We start from the raw sequence: 15,439 nt of genomic DNA, 5'->3' as shown, positions 1-15,439 counted from the left end.
ATTACATAAAGTTGTATTTTTCTTTCTTACCTGAACAGTTTAAAATTGGATAGATAAAAATAAATAATGATTTGCTGGCTTTAGATAACATTTCTTCTGAACATCTTTTAACGTTGAATCCATCTAAGTCAAGTGTCATGCTTTTCGAAAATAAAAATAATATAAGAAATTTAAAAGAGTTTGGGTCTGTCGATTGATCATGAGCTGCGTTTCAGGTTCCACGTGTCTGATATTCTTAAGAAAGCTTATTTTGATCTTAAATTAATAAATCTACATCAAGGTGTCAAAAATTATTGTGCGAGACCTTAGTGCTTTCACAGTATAATTATTGTGATAAAGTTGGTGTTTGGATTGCAATGATAAAAACATATTACAAAAACTCCGGAACTCTTATATACGTCTAATCTTTGGTATTCGCAGACTATATACTTGATATTGCAGACATATAAACGACATGACATATAAGTTCTCAGTGTTTAAGATGGCTTAATATGCAGAATCGGTAAATACTCCGCTCACGTACTTTCTACCATAAAATTCTAATGCACCGTTACACACCTTATATTTACGAGAAAATAACATTCCAAACGGACACATATGATTTAAATTTGAGGGGAAACCATATTTATATACCTAGACATAGAACTGAAATATATAGTCTTTTTCATATCGACGCCGTCACGACAAAAAGGCGTAAGTGCCAAAAAATCAAAATTGAGATTTTAACTGAAACGAATTCCTCTTTAAACGACTCATCTTTTGGTGTATTGAACGCAAGCGACAAAAAATTATATTCGCTCTAATTTGACCCTAAAGATTTGTAAGTGCCACTTTATGCCGATTTTCCATTAGTGATCGTTTAACTCCCACGGTGAAAGGTGCTCTTACGCCCGGTGCAAATTTTATACCATGGTAAGTATAAATAATTAGTATTTATGGGTTATTTTGACTGGATTTAACTTTATAAGGTAAATTGATATATTGAAATGAACATTTGTTTTTAATATAGGTAAAAAAGCCCTTAATTATGTTTTTGGCGGTTACGCCTTTTGAAACTACAATTTTTAAAAGGCTTAACCGCCATTCTCCCATAAGCAAGTAACACAAAGTTTAGATTAGTCTATCTGCTACAAAAGTTAAACTTCCATTGTAAATTATTGCTTTTATTAATTAATTATTAAAAAATATTTTAATTAATGCAATATTATTTTTAATAATTATATAATGCACGCTAATGTTGTGCAAAAAATAGGTACATAATTTTTAACTTTAAAATTAAGTGAGGATGTGTCGCTTACGCCTTAAGAAACCAAAATGTAAAATCATTAAATTTAGTAATAAAAAAATAATAGTACTATTGAGTATAATAATTATTATTAGTTATAATTTAAAGTATTAAAAAATATACTTAATTTAAATAATAAACTGTTATGATTGTTTTAAAAACATAGTAGCTATAAAAAATAAATAATTTTTATTTAATTACACTTGTGTCATAAAAGATTTTTTAAAAGAGTTTTATACAGTATAGTTTTTTATGTTATTTAACAAAAAAAATAATAATAATAACCCCCCTATGTTATAATAATAAGTTTTTTTTTCAGATGTCTCGAAGTCGAAAAATGGTTAAAATGGCGCAAGAACAAGTAGTAATTGCACCAGAATTACCAAATAAGGCTTTAGATGATACAAGAACCAATATTATCATATTTAATGAAGCTTTGCAATATGACATTCTCTTTGGGGAACAAAGAGAAGGTTCTGTAAATGTTGTTAAATATTATCCTAGGTGACCAAGATATTTTTTTTACTTCGTTACAATGTATTTCCGATAAGACTGAAAAATGTTAAACTGATGTTTTACTTGAAACTGATGAAACTGTGACTAAAACTTGTAGTAGTGTAAGATCATGTTTAGTAGACTATTCGGATTCAAACGATGAAGATACGTTGTATCCAGAGCAATTTAGTGACAAAATACTGGAAGATGAAAATAATCAAGAAAAAAAAAGGATGCAGCAGGACCATCAACCGAAAACAACAGTTCCCGTATTATCTTCTACTAGCATGTCTTTTTCTGATGACAGTAACCAATCTAGTGCCGAATCTAGCGAATCTCTAGCAACAATTATTTAATAGGAAGGAAGAAAAAAAAGGCAAGTGCCTTAGAAACAAAAGACTGCGAAATTCAGGTTTATCTCATTTAAATTATAAAAATGAAACAGTAAAGGCCAAGTCTATTTTACCAAATCCCTGTTTGAATAAAAAATATGTAAACAACTGCAATGCTTTTACGGAGGAGGAGAGATTAGAACTTTTCTCGCTTTATCGGAGTATGGAGAGTTCAGTGAAAAAAAAAAGTTTTTTGAATGGATGTGTTAATGTAGTACCAATAAAACGCAAGAGGACTAAAAAGGAATCGCCAAGGAGCGGCCTTACATACCAATATTATTTCATGAAGGAAGGGATGCAAGATCAAGTTTGTCAACAGTTTGTAATTAACACTTTAAACATTTCACAAAAAATAATAGAAACTCCATTCAAGGAAAACTAAAAGAAAATAGGGACCATAGAAGAAATCCAATAATAAATGAAGATCCAATAAATGAGTTCGACAATTTTATAAAAAGTCTGCCGAGAGTACCCTCACAATTGCCGTGCCTCAAGTAATAGGTTGTATCTTTCAAGCGAAATTAGAAATGTACAAAATCTGTTTAGAATGTACGAATCGGTAGTAAAAAGTCTTGGAAATAAACCGATTAAACTCTTAGCGTTTAGAAAAAATTTTAAAGAAAAATATAATATTGGAATACACAGACCTAAAAAAGATAAGTGTCTGAAATGTGAAAAAATAGAAAAATATTCCAGATGTTGAAAAAACTGATTCCGTAAAAGATGACTACTTAAAACACACCAAAGAAAAAGATGAAGCAAAACGGATTTTTCTTGCAGAGCAGGAAAAATCATCGAAAGACGGGTTTCTTGTCATGTCGTTTGACCTACAAAAAGTTCTTTCTACACCACATGGCCCAAGTATGATTTTCGGTACAAAATTCACTGCATGTAACCGATATTTCAATAACTTATTTAGTAACGGGGCATACCTATATGCCAGTAGATAGTGTTCACGCCGTTATTGAAAAATATACTGCATCCATGAACATTCAAGCACCCTTAGAATGGCCTACTGTCATTAGGAATACTAGAAAGCGGCCTAAGCCATATGAGGTAGTTCAAATTAATTTTTCTGACTTTTTGGATTGGAATGCAGTAACTTCTTTAAAAAAGATTAAGGCAACAGATGGTACCGAAATTAAAATAACAGATATAAAAAAGGCAAAGCTTTTAAAATTAGATTTAACTTGCATTGAGATTTCCACAAGATATGATTTAGAATCACAATTTTATAAAGTTGATTGGAGTTGTCGAAAATTACCTTGCCGCGCCGCGCGTATACAAATAAATTACCAATTAATAAATCAAAATATCAAGATCTGACAATTTTATGTAAGAAATTGTCTATTAAAAAGCATTATCATTCCGAATACATTTTTAAACTATACATATTTTTTAGAGAAGGCGTAAGTCCAATTAGAAAGGCGTAAAGACCGTAATGATAGAAAAGATTTTATTAGAAAAGTCGTAAACGACAAAACAATAATTATAATGGAAAACTAAAACGTTTTTTACATTTTTTTAAATAAAATTCTTCATTTTAAACACCACTTTATCAGTTTGTAAACAATAAAACTTATCCAAGCATTTAGAACAAGCAGTATTAATTTTTTGGATCTCCTGTAAAATTTGCTGGTTGGCACTTACGCCTTTTTGTCGTGACGGCGTCGTTATAATGTTGCTTCTCAAATTAAATTCTCTAGGTCCAAGTCTTCTAATGTTATCTAATGATACTTTTTAAAGAGAATGACGTCAATTCTAATGAGCCAGCAATAGAATTTAAATATCTTTACCTTATTACAAAGAATATTATTATAAATTTTTATAGAATATTTAATAAAGGTGTATTAATTTTTTTTTGCTCTTTGTGTATGTACCTGGCATGTCTTGTCGGAAAATACTTTTTAGTAATAGATTATGTATTCTTTTAGCTTGTGTAAGTTTAGTACATGCATACTAGTACTTATATCGTTTTAAATATTATTTGGAAACATCTCAACTGTCCTTTAATAAAATATTCCTTATTTTTTCGGGTCACAATTTTGAAAACCAGAATCTGCACTGTAGAAATCATCTGAATTTGTAGGCCCTTTATTTGCATTTAATTTACAATTATTTTATGTAACGTATATTTGCAAATAAAAAACATTTATTATATTATAAAATCTATTTTTTAATACTTTTATAGTGGTTTAGTCCGAAAACAATGTGTCTTTAATCTAATGCGATAACAGATGGCGAAACACGTGTAATCCCCAAAATTACACCAATTTTTTTATGACCTTCATGTCGATTCTAATGTCCGATCATTTTTAAATTTGAAGTGTAACGAGATTATATTGAAATTCGACTGATTCATACTTTAGGACAATTTAGATCACGTGTTCACGTGAATAGTCCACCTCACGATCCAATAAATCAGGAGACCACTTAGTGCAAGCCACTTGAACCTTTTCACTTTGCAAATTGTTTAGGTGCTTTACTTATCAAATATTTATTGCGAAAACGTGCGAAATTTAAGCGGTCTCGTGATTACTACAATGTATAAAATAATCATTATAATAAAATCTCTATAAGTAATCGTTTAAAATATTTTATTTTTTTATAAGAAAAAATCACAAGTGTTATTTTCAATTTACATTGATAACCTTACTAGCTACTGCGGTATAATAAGTAACAAATATAAAATAAAAAGATCAGTAATATGCAAAGTTATAGATCTTCGGGCACACTAATATCGTGGTTTTTTAAAAAGGTTTTATAGGTCTCCTGGTCCTGGTGTTTAATAAACGGGATCAACCCGCTCAGGATAAACTTATGTTGTTCCACCAGCGGGTACACCGCTCGGAACATCTTGTCGACGTTACCGTTCTCTTTGTACTCGTTAACGTGACCAAAGAACGGCGTAAAATTGCTGCGCAGAAGGGATTTTACCTAAAAAAAATGTTAAGCTTAACATACATTACGTAAACATAAGAAGTATTCGTAATAAGATTGATGATCAGTATTGATGGGTACAAGCCAATATCTTGGTTGTTTATTGAGCGTTCTTTTTCATTTTTGGTAGCAGGCTTGTACATTTTGCCCAGGGTAAGAAATGCGATTGTTAGACGTACGTTTCAATGTAGTTTGATATTTTTCAATTGATTTAATAATATAATAATAATCGTAATAACAGATTGAGAAATATTACAAATGAAAAAGAAAAAAAAGGGTGAAGTCTAGCCTAAGGCTACTCAGACTTAACCCTAATAAATAATAAATAAATTTAGGTAATCATACATATGATGACATATTATAAAGAAATAATTGTTCCCACTAGAAAAAAAAACTTAATACGGGGGAGAAAGCCTGCACCGAAACAAGACTGTACACAAACAAATACCTTTGTATGCAATCGTAAACAACCATCATGTTACCCCTGGAGCACACCATACTAGTGAGTTGAAAAATAGGAGCTCAACTGTTCCCTAAACAAATACAACCTAAATCATGACTTAAACTTAGTTAAATTATGAAGTAGTAAGTCATTGTTTGGCAAGGAATTACATGTTTTAATTGCATTATATTTAAGTAAAAGACTTCTTGTATGTTCTTGTATTATGTCGAGGAATAATATATTTAAATTTATTTTTTAGAGATTTAGATATGAATTTTGAATTAGTAATTGCATAAAAATACCCAAATGTTGAGTTCTACGGTTTGAAATATTTAACCAGTTCAACTCATTAATTTTATGTGATACGTGATCTGAATTTCTTAAATTAAAAATTAAACGAATACATGCATTCTGCACCTTTTGAATATATTATTGTTCCGCTTGACGAAGAGAAGGACCATAAATAAAATCAGCATAGTTAAAGTGGGAAAGTACAAGAGTTTCACATAACATTGCCATTAACTGCGTACTTAAAAGGTTTCTTTTGGAATATAGTTGTTTAACCTCTTCAGACCCCAGGTATCATAGATGATGATACGTTGAGATTTTATTTTCTCAAACAAAGCGCGCATTAATATTTCGCTCGGAACCAGACGTATCCATTGGTGATGCCCACTGGCAATGCTGTTTATTTTTTTTTCCGCACGCGATTTTGTCATTTTGAGGTTATAATTTTATGCGGTTTGTTTACGTTTGGACTTGTGTTTCTTGGACCATAGTAGAAATAAACGTAAGTACAGTGAAACTTCTCTAACTCGAATCTTCAAGGGACAGACTAAAAAATTCGACTTATGGAAAAATCGACTTACAGAAAAAAACGCCTAATTAAGGGGTTATTGTTTATTAGTACCAAAAAAAGTATTTTCTTCGTATAAAACTAAAATTTTGTATGTTGTATGTGTTACATAATATGTATGCATATCAATATGTTTATAAATTTTTTTTAAAGAAGTCAGTTATTTTTTTTTGTGTGAAATTGGTCCATTTTTCCTTATCTATAAAATCTTCTAATAAATTTAAAGAATTGTGTATTTCATATGGAATATTTTCTCTGGATAAAATAAAACATCTTATCTTTTCAATAGCGGAAATCGTCTCGTCAATTGTAGGCGTCGGAACAGTCTCACCTTCGCTTTGGCCATCATCTTCATTTTCTTCAGGGTCTGAAACAATACAAAACAATTCTTACAATCTAAAAAGGCATAATGTAGACTAGCCTACCTTTTTTATTTGGAACAAGATTTTCTATTACGCTTTCTAGGATCTCTTCATCAGTTGGAAAACCTGTTGTTTGTACATTATTATCAATCGTCACATAGTCTTCAAATGAAACATCACTCATGTTTATAGCCCTTCTGTATGAGGTCCACAGGGTTTTTAATTTAGATAATGGAACAAGGTCATCCTCGTCCCAGTTATCAGCATCTTGTTGAACTTTATCTTTAACAAATCCTGCTTTTCTAAAGCAATTAGCAATGGTTTGTTCTTTTACGTCCAGAGTCCACGTTTTATTAAGATCTTGAATTGCGTCAAGTAACGTCACAGTTGTAGGAGTTGCCACTTCCATATGGGCTAAAACTTTCATAACAATCCGCTTCCTATAATGTTGCTTCAAATTTTTTATAATTCCTTGATCCATGGGTTGTAAGATTGACGTAAGGTTAGGCGGAAAATATTCAAGTTTAATATTTTTTAACTTAGATTCAACAGACTTGGGATGTGCAGGACAATTATCAACGAATAGTAAAACTTTTCTTCTTTGGGCTGCAAATTTCTTATCAAGCTTTAATAGCCATTTTTCATAAGTCTCACTTGTCATCCATGCTTTTTTATTAAAATCATAGTCCACTGCAAATGATTTAATGCCCTTAAAACAACGTGGATTCTTTGACTTACCAATGATTAGCAACCTAAGCTTTTCAGTCCCACTCATATTACTTCCAACCATAACTGTAATTCGTTCCTTGCTGTTTTTGCCACCATGGCATTTTTGTCCTTTAAATGCTAGTGTTTTGTTGGGTAAACATTTAAAGAAAACCCTGTTTCATCAGCATTAAAAATGTCATCCTTATCATATTGACCGATCAGAGTGGGCAATACATTATTTTGCCATTCTTCACAAGACGCCAAATCTGCAGAAGCACTTTCACCACATAAAGACATTTGAACGATGTTATGCCTAGTTTTAAACTTATCTAACCATCCTATGCTAGCTGCAAAAGCGTCCCGCCCTAAAGCAGTTGCAAACTCCTTAGCTTTTTCTCTTATAAGATTCCAGATAGAGGGAGATTTTTATTTCGTGCCATAGTAACCCACTTAAGCATTGCTTCATCAATATCTTCATTCACACAAGGTGTAAGCCTTCTCCTCTTACAGTTTGAAGCGTAATCATCTTTTTTTTCTAAAAGTCTATCCTTGTTTTTTAGGATCGTTGACAGAGTATTGGGTGGTATCCCAAACTGTTCGGCAATATCTTTCTCTTTCTTTTCACTTTTTTCCACTTCAGCAATTAATTTCAATTTCTCACATAATGGTAAGCACTTTAAATTTCTTAGCCATAATTATTTTTAATAAAAACAAATTGTCTTAATTCGCATACGCACCAAAAAACTGTAACCACAAAACCGCCACGTCGCGATGAGAGCCTTTTTCCGTTTGAACTAATAAAAAGAAAAATGATGCAATAGCAAATCCATGTAACAAACAGATTTTTTCCTAGAAAAATGTCTGTACTTCCCCGCAAAATTCGAGTTAGCCATCGGCAATGCGTTAAACGTTATTTCGACTTCAAAAATTCGAGATAGAGAAATTCGACTTATAGAGATAAAATATCATATAAACTTGATGATACCTTTTTTGGTAGTATAAAATATTTGAATTAGGGATATTTCGAGATAAAGAAGTTCGAATTAGTGGAGTTTTACTGTATAGAAAAATTAATTATTTTGTTTTGTTTAAAATATAGTTTGTAGCTTGCAGAATTACGATTTAATAAAAAATTGTGAAAAAAGTTAAAATTTCGGATGATTTGGAGAGTTTTAGTTAAGGTATCATTGGTGATACCTTGGGATTCTACCGATTCAGATCTACTTTTAATATTTTTGTTTTAGGACCTTTAACACAAAAGGAGCTTCAAGATTTAGCAGACAACATTGATTTGAACCAGTCGGATATCGGAGAGCTGTCATCAGAAGATGAAGAGGAGGACCTGACAACGCATTTTGCTGAAGATGAAGAAGATCAACAAACCGACTCTTCATCATCAGACGATGACCTACCTTTGTCCCATTTTCTCCCAGCAAGAAAAAAAGTTGGGGCCGAACTGCTAAGCTAGAGGTACATTCTTTTCCATTTTTGAATGATGCTGCTGATGTAAACAAAGAGTTAGAGTACCCCATCAAATATTTAGAAAAATATATTTCAGACGACTTTTACGAAGATATTGCACTTTACACAAGCATGAGAGCTACTTCTAATGGAATAAAAATGTTTTTTGGAGTGTCGATATTAATTGGAATTTACGGACTTCCAAGAATTCGGATGTTTTGATCCAGAGAAATGAGGGTTACCATGATATCTGATAATATTACCAGAGACCGATACTTTGGTTTGCGCTGTCGTCTGAAACTTGTAGAAGATGACATGATCAAGGGAGCAAAGGAGTTTAGATATGTTTTGGAAAGTAAGGCCAATGCTTGACAGAGTTTTGAAAGGATGTAGACAAAATAAACGTACTGAGGCGGCATCCATCGACGAACAGATGATATCATTCCATATCACAAAAACCTGAACCAGTAGGCATTAAGAATTTTGTAATGACAACACCAACTGGAATTCCTTTGGATTTTTACTTGTACGAAGGAAAGGGCTCATCACTACAGTCAGCGCTCACTCCTATACCAGAGAAGCTTGATATAGGTGGCAGAATGCTACTCAAACTAACTGACACTTTACCAGCTTGTGTTTCAGTTTCCACTGACAGATATTTTACATCTATTCCACTAATAGATGCATTATTGTCCAGAAAACTAACCCTAACAGGAACCATGATGCCAAATAGGCTTTCAAAAAACACAACATTTTTAAAAGATAACGATTTAAAAAAATCAGGTAGAGGTTTCCATGACCAGTTGGTAAGACAGGATTCCAACGTCAATTTAGTAAAGTGGTTTGATTCGAAACCTGTACACTTTGCTTCATCATCTGCTGGCGTTGAGTCACTATAAATACTTACATATAATATTTATAGGAACTATATAATACTATAATATAATACTTATAGGCACATGTTCACGTTGGTCCAAAACCGAAAATAAATAAATAACAATAAATCAGCCTGCAATAGTAAATGAATACAATTTAAAAACGGGAGGGGTAGATCTACTGGATAGAGTGATTGGGAAGTATCCTATGCGTGCTCGAACAGGCAAATGGACGATTCGAACCATTTATCACTTTTTTGATTTTTCAAGAGAGAATTCTATGTTTTTAAATCATGCAAAGAAGGATATTATGAATTATCTTGATTTTAAACTCTCGCTGGGTAAATCGTTAATTCATTCTGCTAATGAAAGCAAAAATGAAGAAAATAATATTGAGGAAGAAGATGAATTACCAACTTCTCGCAAGCAAAGAAAAGTTGAGCCCGTACCAGACAAGAGAGACAGAAAAAAAGGAAATAAGCATTTACCTACTTTCATGAAGAACCAGCAAAAATCACGATCTAAATGTCGAATATCTGGTTGTGGAAAATTAACATTTGCAAAATGCACCTCCTGCAATATTTTTCCGTGTGGTAGCGTTGACAGAAATTGTTTTGAGTTATTTCATAACTAATATATATAACTAATATAATATTATATATATATATATATATATAAATATATTATAATGCAATGTGTTTTTCTAAATTTCATGTAATAGACTCTTGGGTCTGAAGATGTTAAGCGATATATATGACCTTTGTAGAAGCTGCTTAACACGATTAATTAAGCTGACAATCAAGTAGAATACCCAGATTACGAGCAGAATTACATAATGGTAATATTTGGTCATCTATTTTAATTTTAATATTATTCTTTAAATATTCGTTTTGATTTCTTTTGCCAAACAGCATAAGCTTTGATTTTGATGGATTAAGTTGAAGGCCGTATTTTTTAGAGAGATCTTTTGGGTTATTTAATTCATGATTAATAGTTTCGTTACAAGTAACAGAGTATTTTGAAGAGAAGTGATAGTATATCTGAGTATCCTCAGCAAAAAGCTTGTATCTTTCCGACATAAAGAGAGCTTATAAGTTTAGACGTGTAAATAATAAAGAAAAGAGGACCAATGATAGAGCCCTGAGGTACTTCTGATAGTATGGCACTAGACTCCGAGTACACACCATTAACAAACACTTTTTTGTGACCTGTTTGAAAAATACGATGCAATGAGTAACAGTGAGACGACGTCAAAACCGTAATATCTTAGCTTTGCTAACAAGAGTCGAAGATTTATAATGTCAAACGCCTTGGAGTAATCTAATAGTATAAGAATACTTTCTTGTCCATGCCTCAATGCCTCAATTATATCATCAGTTACCACAGCCAAGGCGGAGGATGCGTAACACCCCTTACGAAACCCGTTCTGCAATTCTGAGATCATACCATTATCATTTAAATATGAGTACATCTGGCTGTATAAAATTTTCTCCGTTATTTTCGAAATAGCAGATTTAAGACTAAACTACCTTTAGGACACTATTTATTTCAAATCTGTTAAATTATATAGAATCCTCCTTACCCAAGGTACTTAAGTTCTAACTTTGTTAAACGTTTGTTGTGACGCCATTGGATAATAAAAAACTAAAAGTGAACATTTGACAACTTTGATTTGACAGTACTCCACATAACGAAATCCATTGAGGTGTGGAGACCTAGAGGGTTATGTTACAAAACGACTATTGCGATCAGACCAATCCAAATATAGGTGCAAGATTAAGGCTCGTAGCGCCCTCTTGCTGAACATACAAATTCTCTCTATACGTTAACTCCAAATAATGAACAGCATCCTATGTTTGATCAACGGCGTTCGGTGGTACAGAAAAAATTAAGACGGCATGCATTAAGAAGTCGTCAACAGGATTCAAGAATTTTAAAATCATTTCCGGATGAATCCAATATCCAAATTAAGAAACTTTGATAGAAGGAGGAAGAGTATACTTTCAAGATGTTTGACAAGAAATGGAATTAAACTGTTTAAACCAAAATTTCTACACACGTTACTTGGGCTAACTCCGTCGAAATATGTATATCCCGAGGGAAATAAGTAAAAACCCTTAAGTCATAGGTTTCACTGACTCATGTATCAAAATATTCGAATGCTACTATTAATCTAGAACTCTCATCTGCTGACTCGTAAACGTAAACTCGAGAGTAAATTTAGTAAGTAAAGTAACTTACCCTCGATATTTTGGGGATGGTAGTAGTAGGTCACGTACCGAAAAATACGCGCGTAAAACGATGTCGACACTTATCGATCAATCCGGTCTTCGGTCAATGCCAGAATTGCTGCTACTCAATTCACAGCTTAGCACGACCTTCTTCTCCTTTTCTCCCACTCTTTGCGCATTTGTATTTAGTATAAGGACAGATATGTATAGTTCAGGAATATACAAAAGGTAGGAAAAGGAAAAGATGTAAGGCAAATTATGTAAAATTAAATAAGTTATTAGCAAAACGCGCATTTTTGAATGCATAATTATTAAATAAAACTAAAGAATTAAATTAAAATTAAAGTATTACTAAGTATTGATTACGAGAAAATTAAAGTTAATAATTATAATTACTATAAGCATGTGATGACGAAACATTACTACTAGGTAATAATCAGAGAAGACTGGAGTACTGTTTAACCATACAGGCCAGATTTTACGAAGACCACAGTCTATTTCGCAAAATATTATTTACTGATGAGATATTAGATATTGAAGTAATCAGTATTCTGAGAAAGTAAATGTCTGGTGTGGTATTTTAAAAGACTGCATTGGACCTTTTCATTCTGGCAAAATTCCTTCTTGCAGAATGAATTTTGGGATGCTGTTCATGATTTGCCGTGAACTTATACAGTTAATTTCTATATTCAGCTAGATGGCGCTTCGATGAATAATAAATTAAAAACCTGTAAGAAGATGACTCGATGAAAATTCTTAAGATAGTCCTTTTGTAGCATGGCCCCCTGGATCTGCAGACCTCACGTCTCTAGATTTATTTCTGTGGGCTGTTATCAAAAATAAAATAAAGTTTATAAAACCCGTCCACGAACATTAGAAGAACTGAAAACTCCAACAGGACAAATATGTGAACAAATTTCTAGACAAGAATTACGAAAAGATTGATTAGGAAATAGGAAAACGTATAAAAAATGCATTAGAAATTATGGTTAATCGAAGACCTTTAATTTTCCAGTAGCGTCGTAAGTATACTGGGTGACACAGGAAAAAGGGAACACTTAATAACTTTCTTACTTTTTAAGATAAACAAATGAAATTTGGTATATCGATAGAATAGTCACAAGAGCATCTCTTGACATATTCTGTTACTTTTTGTTACTTTTGGTTTAACAGGAAGTGACACTAACGTTTTTATTTTAAATGGGACGATTGATATGTTATTACGTATTTTGATAGAAAATAATTTGCTACTTTTCATAAAAAAAATCGATTTTTTAATTTTTGAAATAAGGTGCCATAAATGCATTGAAAATTTTAATTTTTAATCAAGTAATCGCGAAAAAATAATATTCATTGTGTTTTATTACTTAAATCAGTTTTTCAGAAATACAGTCAGAATTAAAATTAAACGTTTCAAATATTAGTAAACAATAAAATCCTTAAAAAACTGCGATAAATTTATTTGAATGACAAATAATAATTGCACTTGTAAAAATATCATGTATTATGTCTATCGTTAAGCCTTCTATGCGATTTCTATTAATTAAATGCGTTTATTTGTATAACTAATTTTTTTTCTTCTTATCGGATTATTTATCAACCGATTTAAAAAATAATGATATCAAATTATTGGGAAAAAACAACTTATTTTAAAAGTAGTTGTTCCCAATAACGTGCTGTTTAAAAAATTAAAAGTTTCAACACCTTTAATGCACTCTATTTTAAAATTTTAAATATTGATTTTTTCTATAAGTATAAAGCAAAAAGTAGCAATCCAGTATCATTGTTCTCAGAATATTATTTTCTATCAAAATACATAATAACATACCAAGTGTCTCATTTAAAATAAGAAAGTTAGTTCAACAGAAAATGACGGAAAACAACTGGATGCGCCAAAAAAAACCTTCTATAGAAAGATGCTTTTATAGAAATCCCATTAATAAACCAAATTTTATTTGTATATCTTGAAGAGTAAAATACTCAGAGTGTTTCCTTTTTTCTGTGTCACCCGATTTCTTAAACATCGATTACATTCATTTCGTATAGACTTTTCTATACAACTATAAGATATCGCATTTCTTAACCGCAAAATATACGCTTTATAGCCATATAGCCTTCTACCAAAAAGGAAACAACCAAGATAAGTTAAGGGAAACACTCTGTATAAGTAATCATCATTAATTATACCTCATCGCGCTTACAGCAACATGGTTGCATATGGAAGAAACAGGATTTAATAATTTATATCTAATTATAGTGTATATACATTCAGGACAACTTAAGCTAGGGGTTTATCAAAAATATGATTGAATATAATACTGTAGACATACCTAGCATAGCAGAAAGTAACATAGAGAGTCTGCAACTTACGAAACTGAACTATACAGTAATATGTATGTATCGACCAACAACAGCGGAGATTTGAATGATTGAATGTTTATTTGCAAAATACAACTACAATTGTACAGTAGAAACTACAATACAATCTATGTTTAAGCATCGTCAAACTAATGCGAGAGAAACAACTTAGTTTGTTAATAAGATAATTATCAAATATAATATCAGTAACAAAATGCTAAGTAATAAATTGATTACAAAATATTATGACCTAATCGACAACACATATATTTTTTAATAAAACACTAAGAAGTAATAAATCAATTACAAAAGATTTTACTTAGTAAAATATAGATAAAATATTGTAACTATTTATAAATTATGCATTTTTTAATATTTGTTCTTGTATAAAACGCCAATATACTAACACATAAATAAATATTACGAAATAGGAATAAATACAATTAGTAGTGGCTCCATTAGGCTAGGCATAGTGTGCAGCCCATGTACCCCAGTCGAACTCCAAGAATTCCTGTATGTTATATTGATTTATGTGAAGCAAGATTTTTTTATTGTGAATTTAAATTTATTAGAGGGCAGGCTTTTTATTTCATCTGGCAGGCAATTAAAAAGTTAGTCTATGTTGGGAAATCACAGCTTGATTTTTGTTTCTTGTGTCATGAATATGAATTGATAGATATGTTAGCAATATTGCTTTTTACATATTGAAGTGCTTGTTGTATGTATGTTGCCGGGAAGTTTAATATTTTTAAAGTGTGGTCGACATGAGTCTGTGTGTTTTGACTTTGTTAGGATTCTTATAGCTTTTTTTTGTTGTATAAATATGGAATGCCAGTGTGTAGATTGATCCCATCCCGAAACACCATACATCAGTAGACTCTGGAACATGGCGATGTACGCAATTCTACCAATGTCTGTTGTTGTGTATAGCATTATTTTTAACTTTGTTTCATTTTCATTACTTGATACTGTTTTTTTTTTTTAATTGTAAGTTTATTGTTTTGTTTAGGTTAAGAGATAAAGAGTTTGAGTCA

At 31.4% G+C, this 15,439-nt stretch overlaps 1 protein-coding gene and 1 long non-coding RNA gene across 3 annotated transcripts in view; one reads left to right on the top strand and one right to left on the bottom strand.

The window, feature by feature from the left end:
* Window positions 1-618: 618 nt before the first annotated feature.
* On the top strand, window positions 619-10,482 carry LOC126738219 (uncharacterized). The gene is made up of 2 exons (XR_007661259.1): window positions 619-912; window positions 8,725-10,482. It is a non-coding gene; the product is annotated as an uncharacterized LOC126738219 (long non-coding RNA).
* LOC126738218 (regulator of telomere elongation helicase 1 homolog) overlaps window positions 4,753-15,439 on the bottom strand; it is a 48,411-nt gene continuing 37,724 nt past the window's right edge. The window contains exon 17 of one of the 2 annotated variants that reach the window (XM_050443439.1): window positions 4,753-5,109. In XM_050443439.1, the coding sequence (XP_050299396.1) occupies window positions 4,888-5,109 (222 nt within the window). In that variant the 3' untranslated portion in view covers window positions 4,753-4,887. The remainder of the gene's footprint in view (window positions 5,110-15,439) is intronic. The other variant, XM_050443440.1, reaches the window with a different exon arrangement.

Source organism: Anthonomus grandis, chromosome 7 (genome assembly GCF_022605725.1).
Source record: "Anthonomus grandis grandis chromosome 7, icAntGran1.3, whole genome shotgun sequence".
NCBI lineage: Eukaryota > Metazoa > Arthropoda > Insecta > Coleoptera > Curculionidae > Anthonomus > Anthonomus grandis.
Note: the sequence above shows the minus strand (reverse complement) of the source record. Positions and strands in the feature narration are given on the sequence as shown.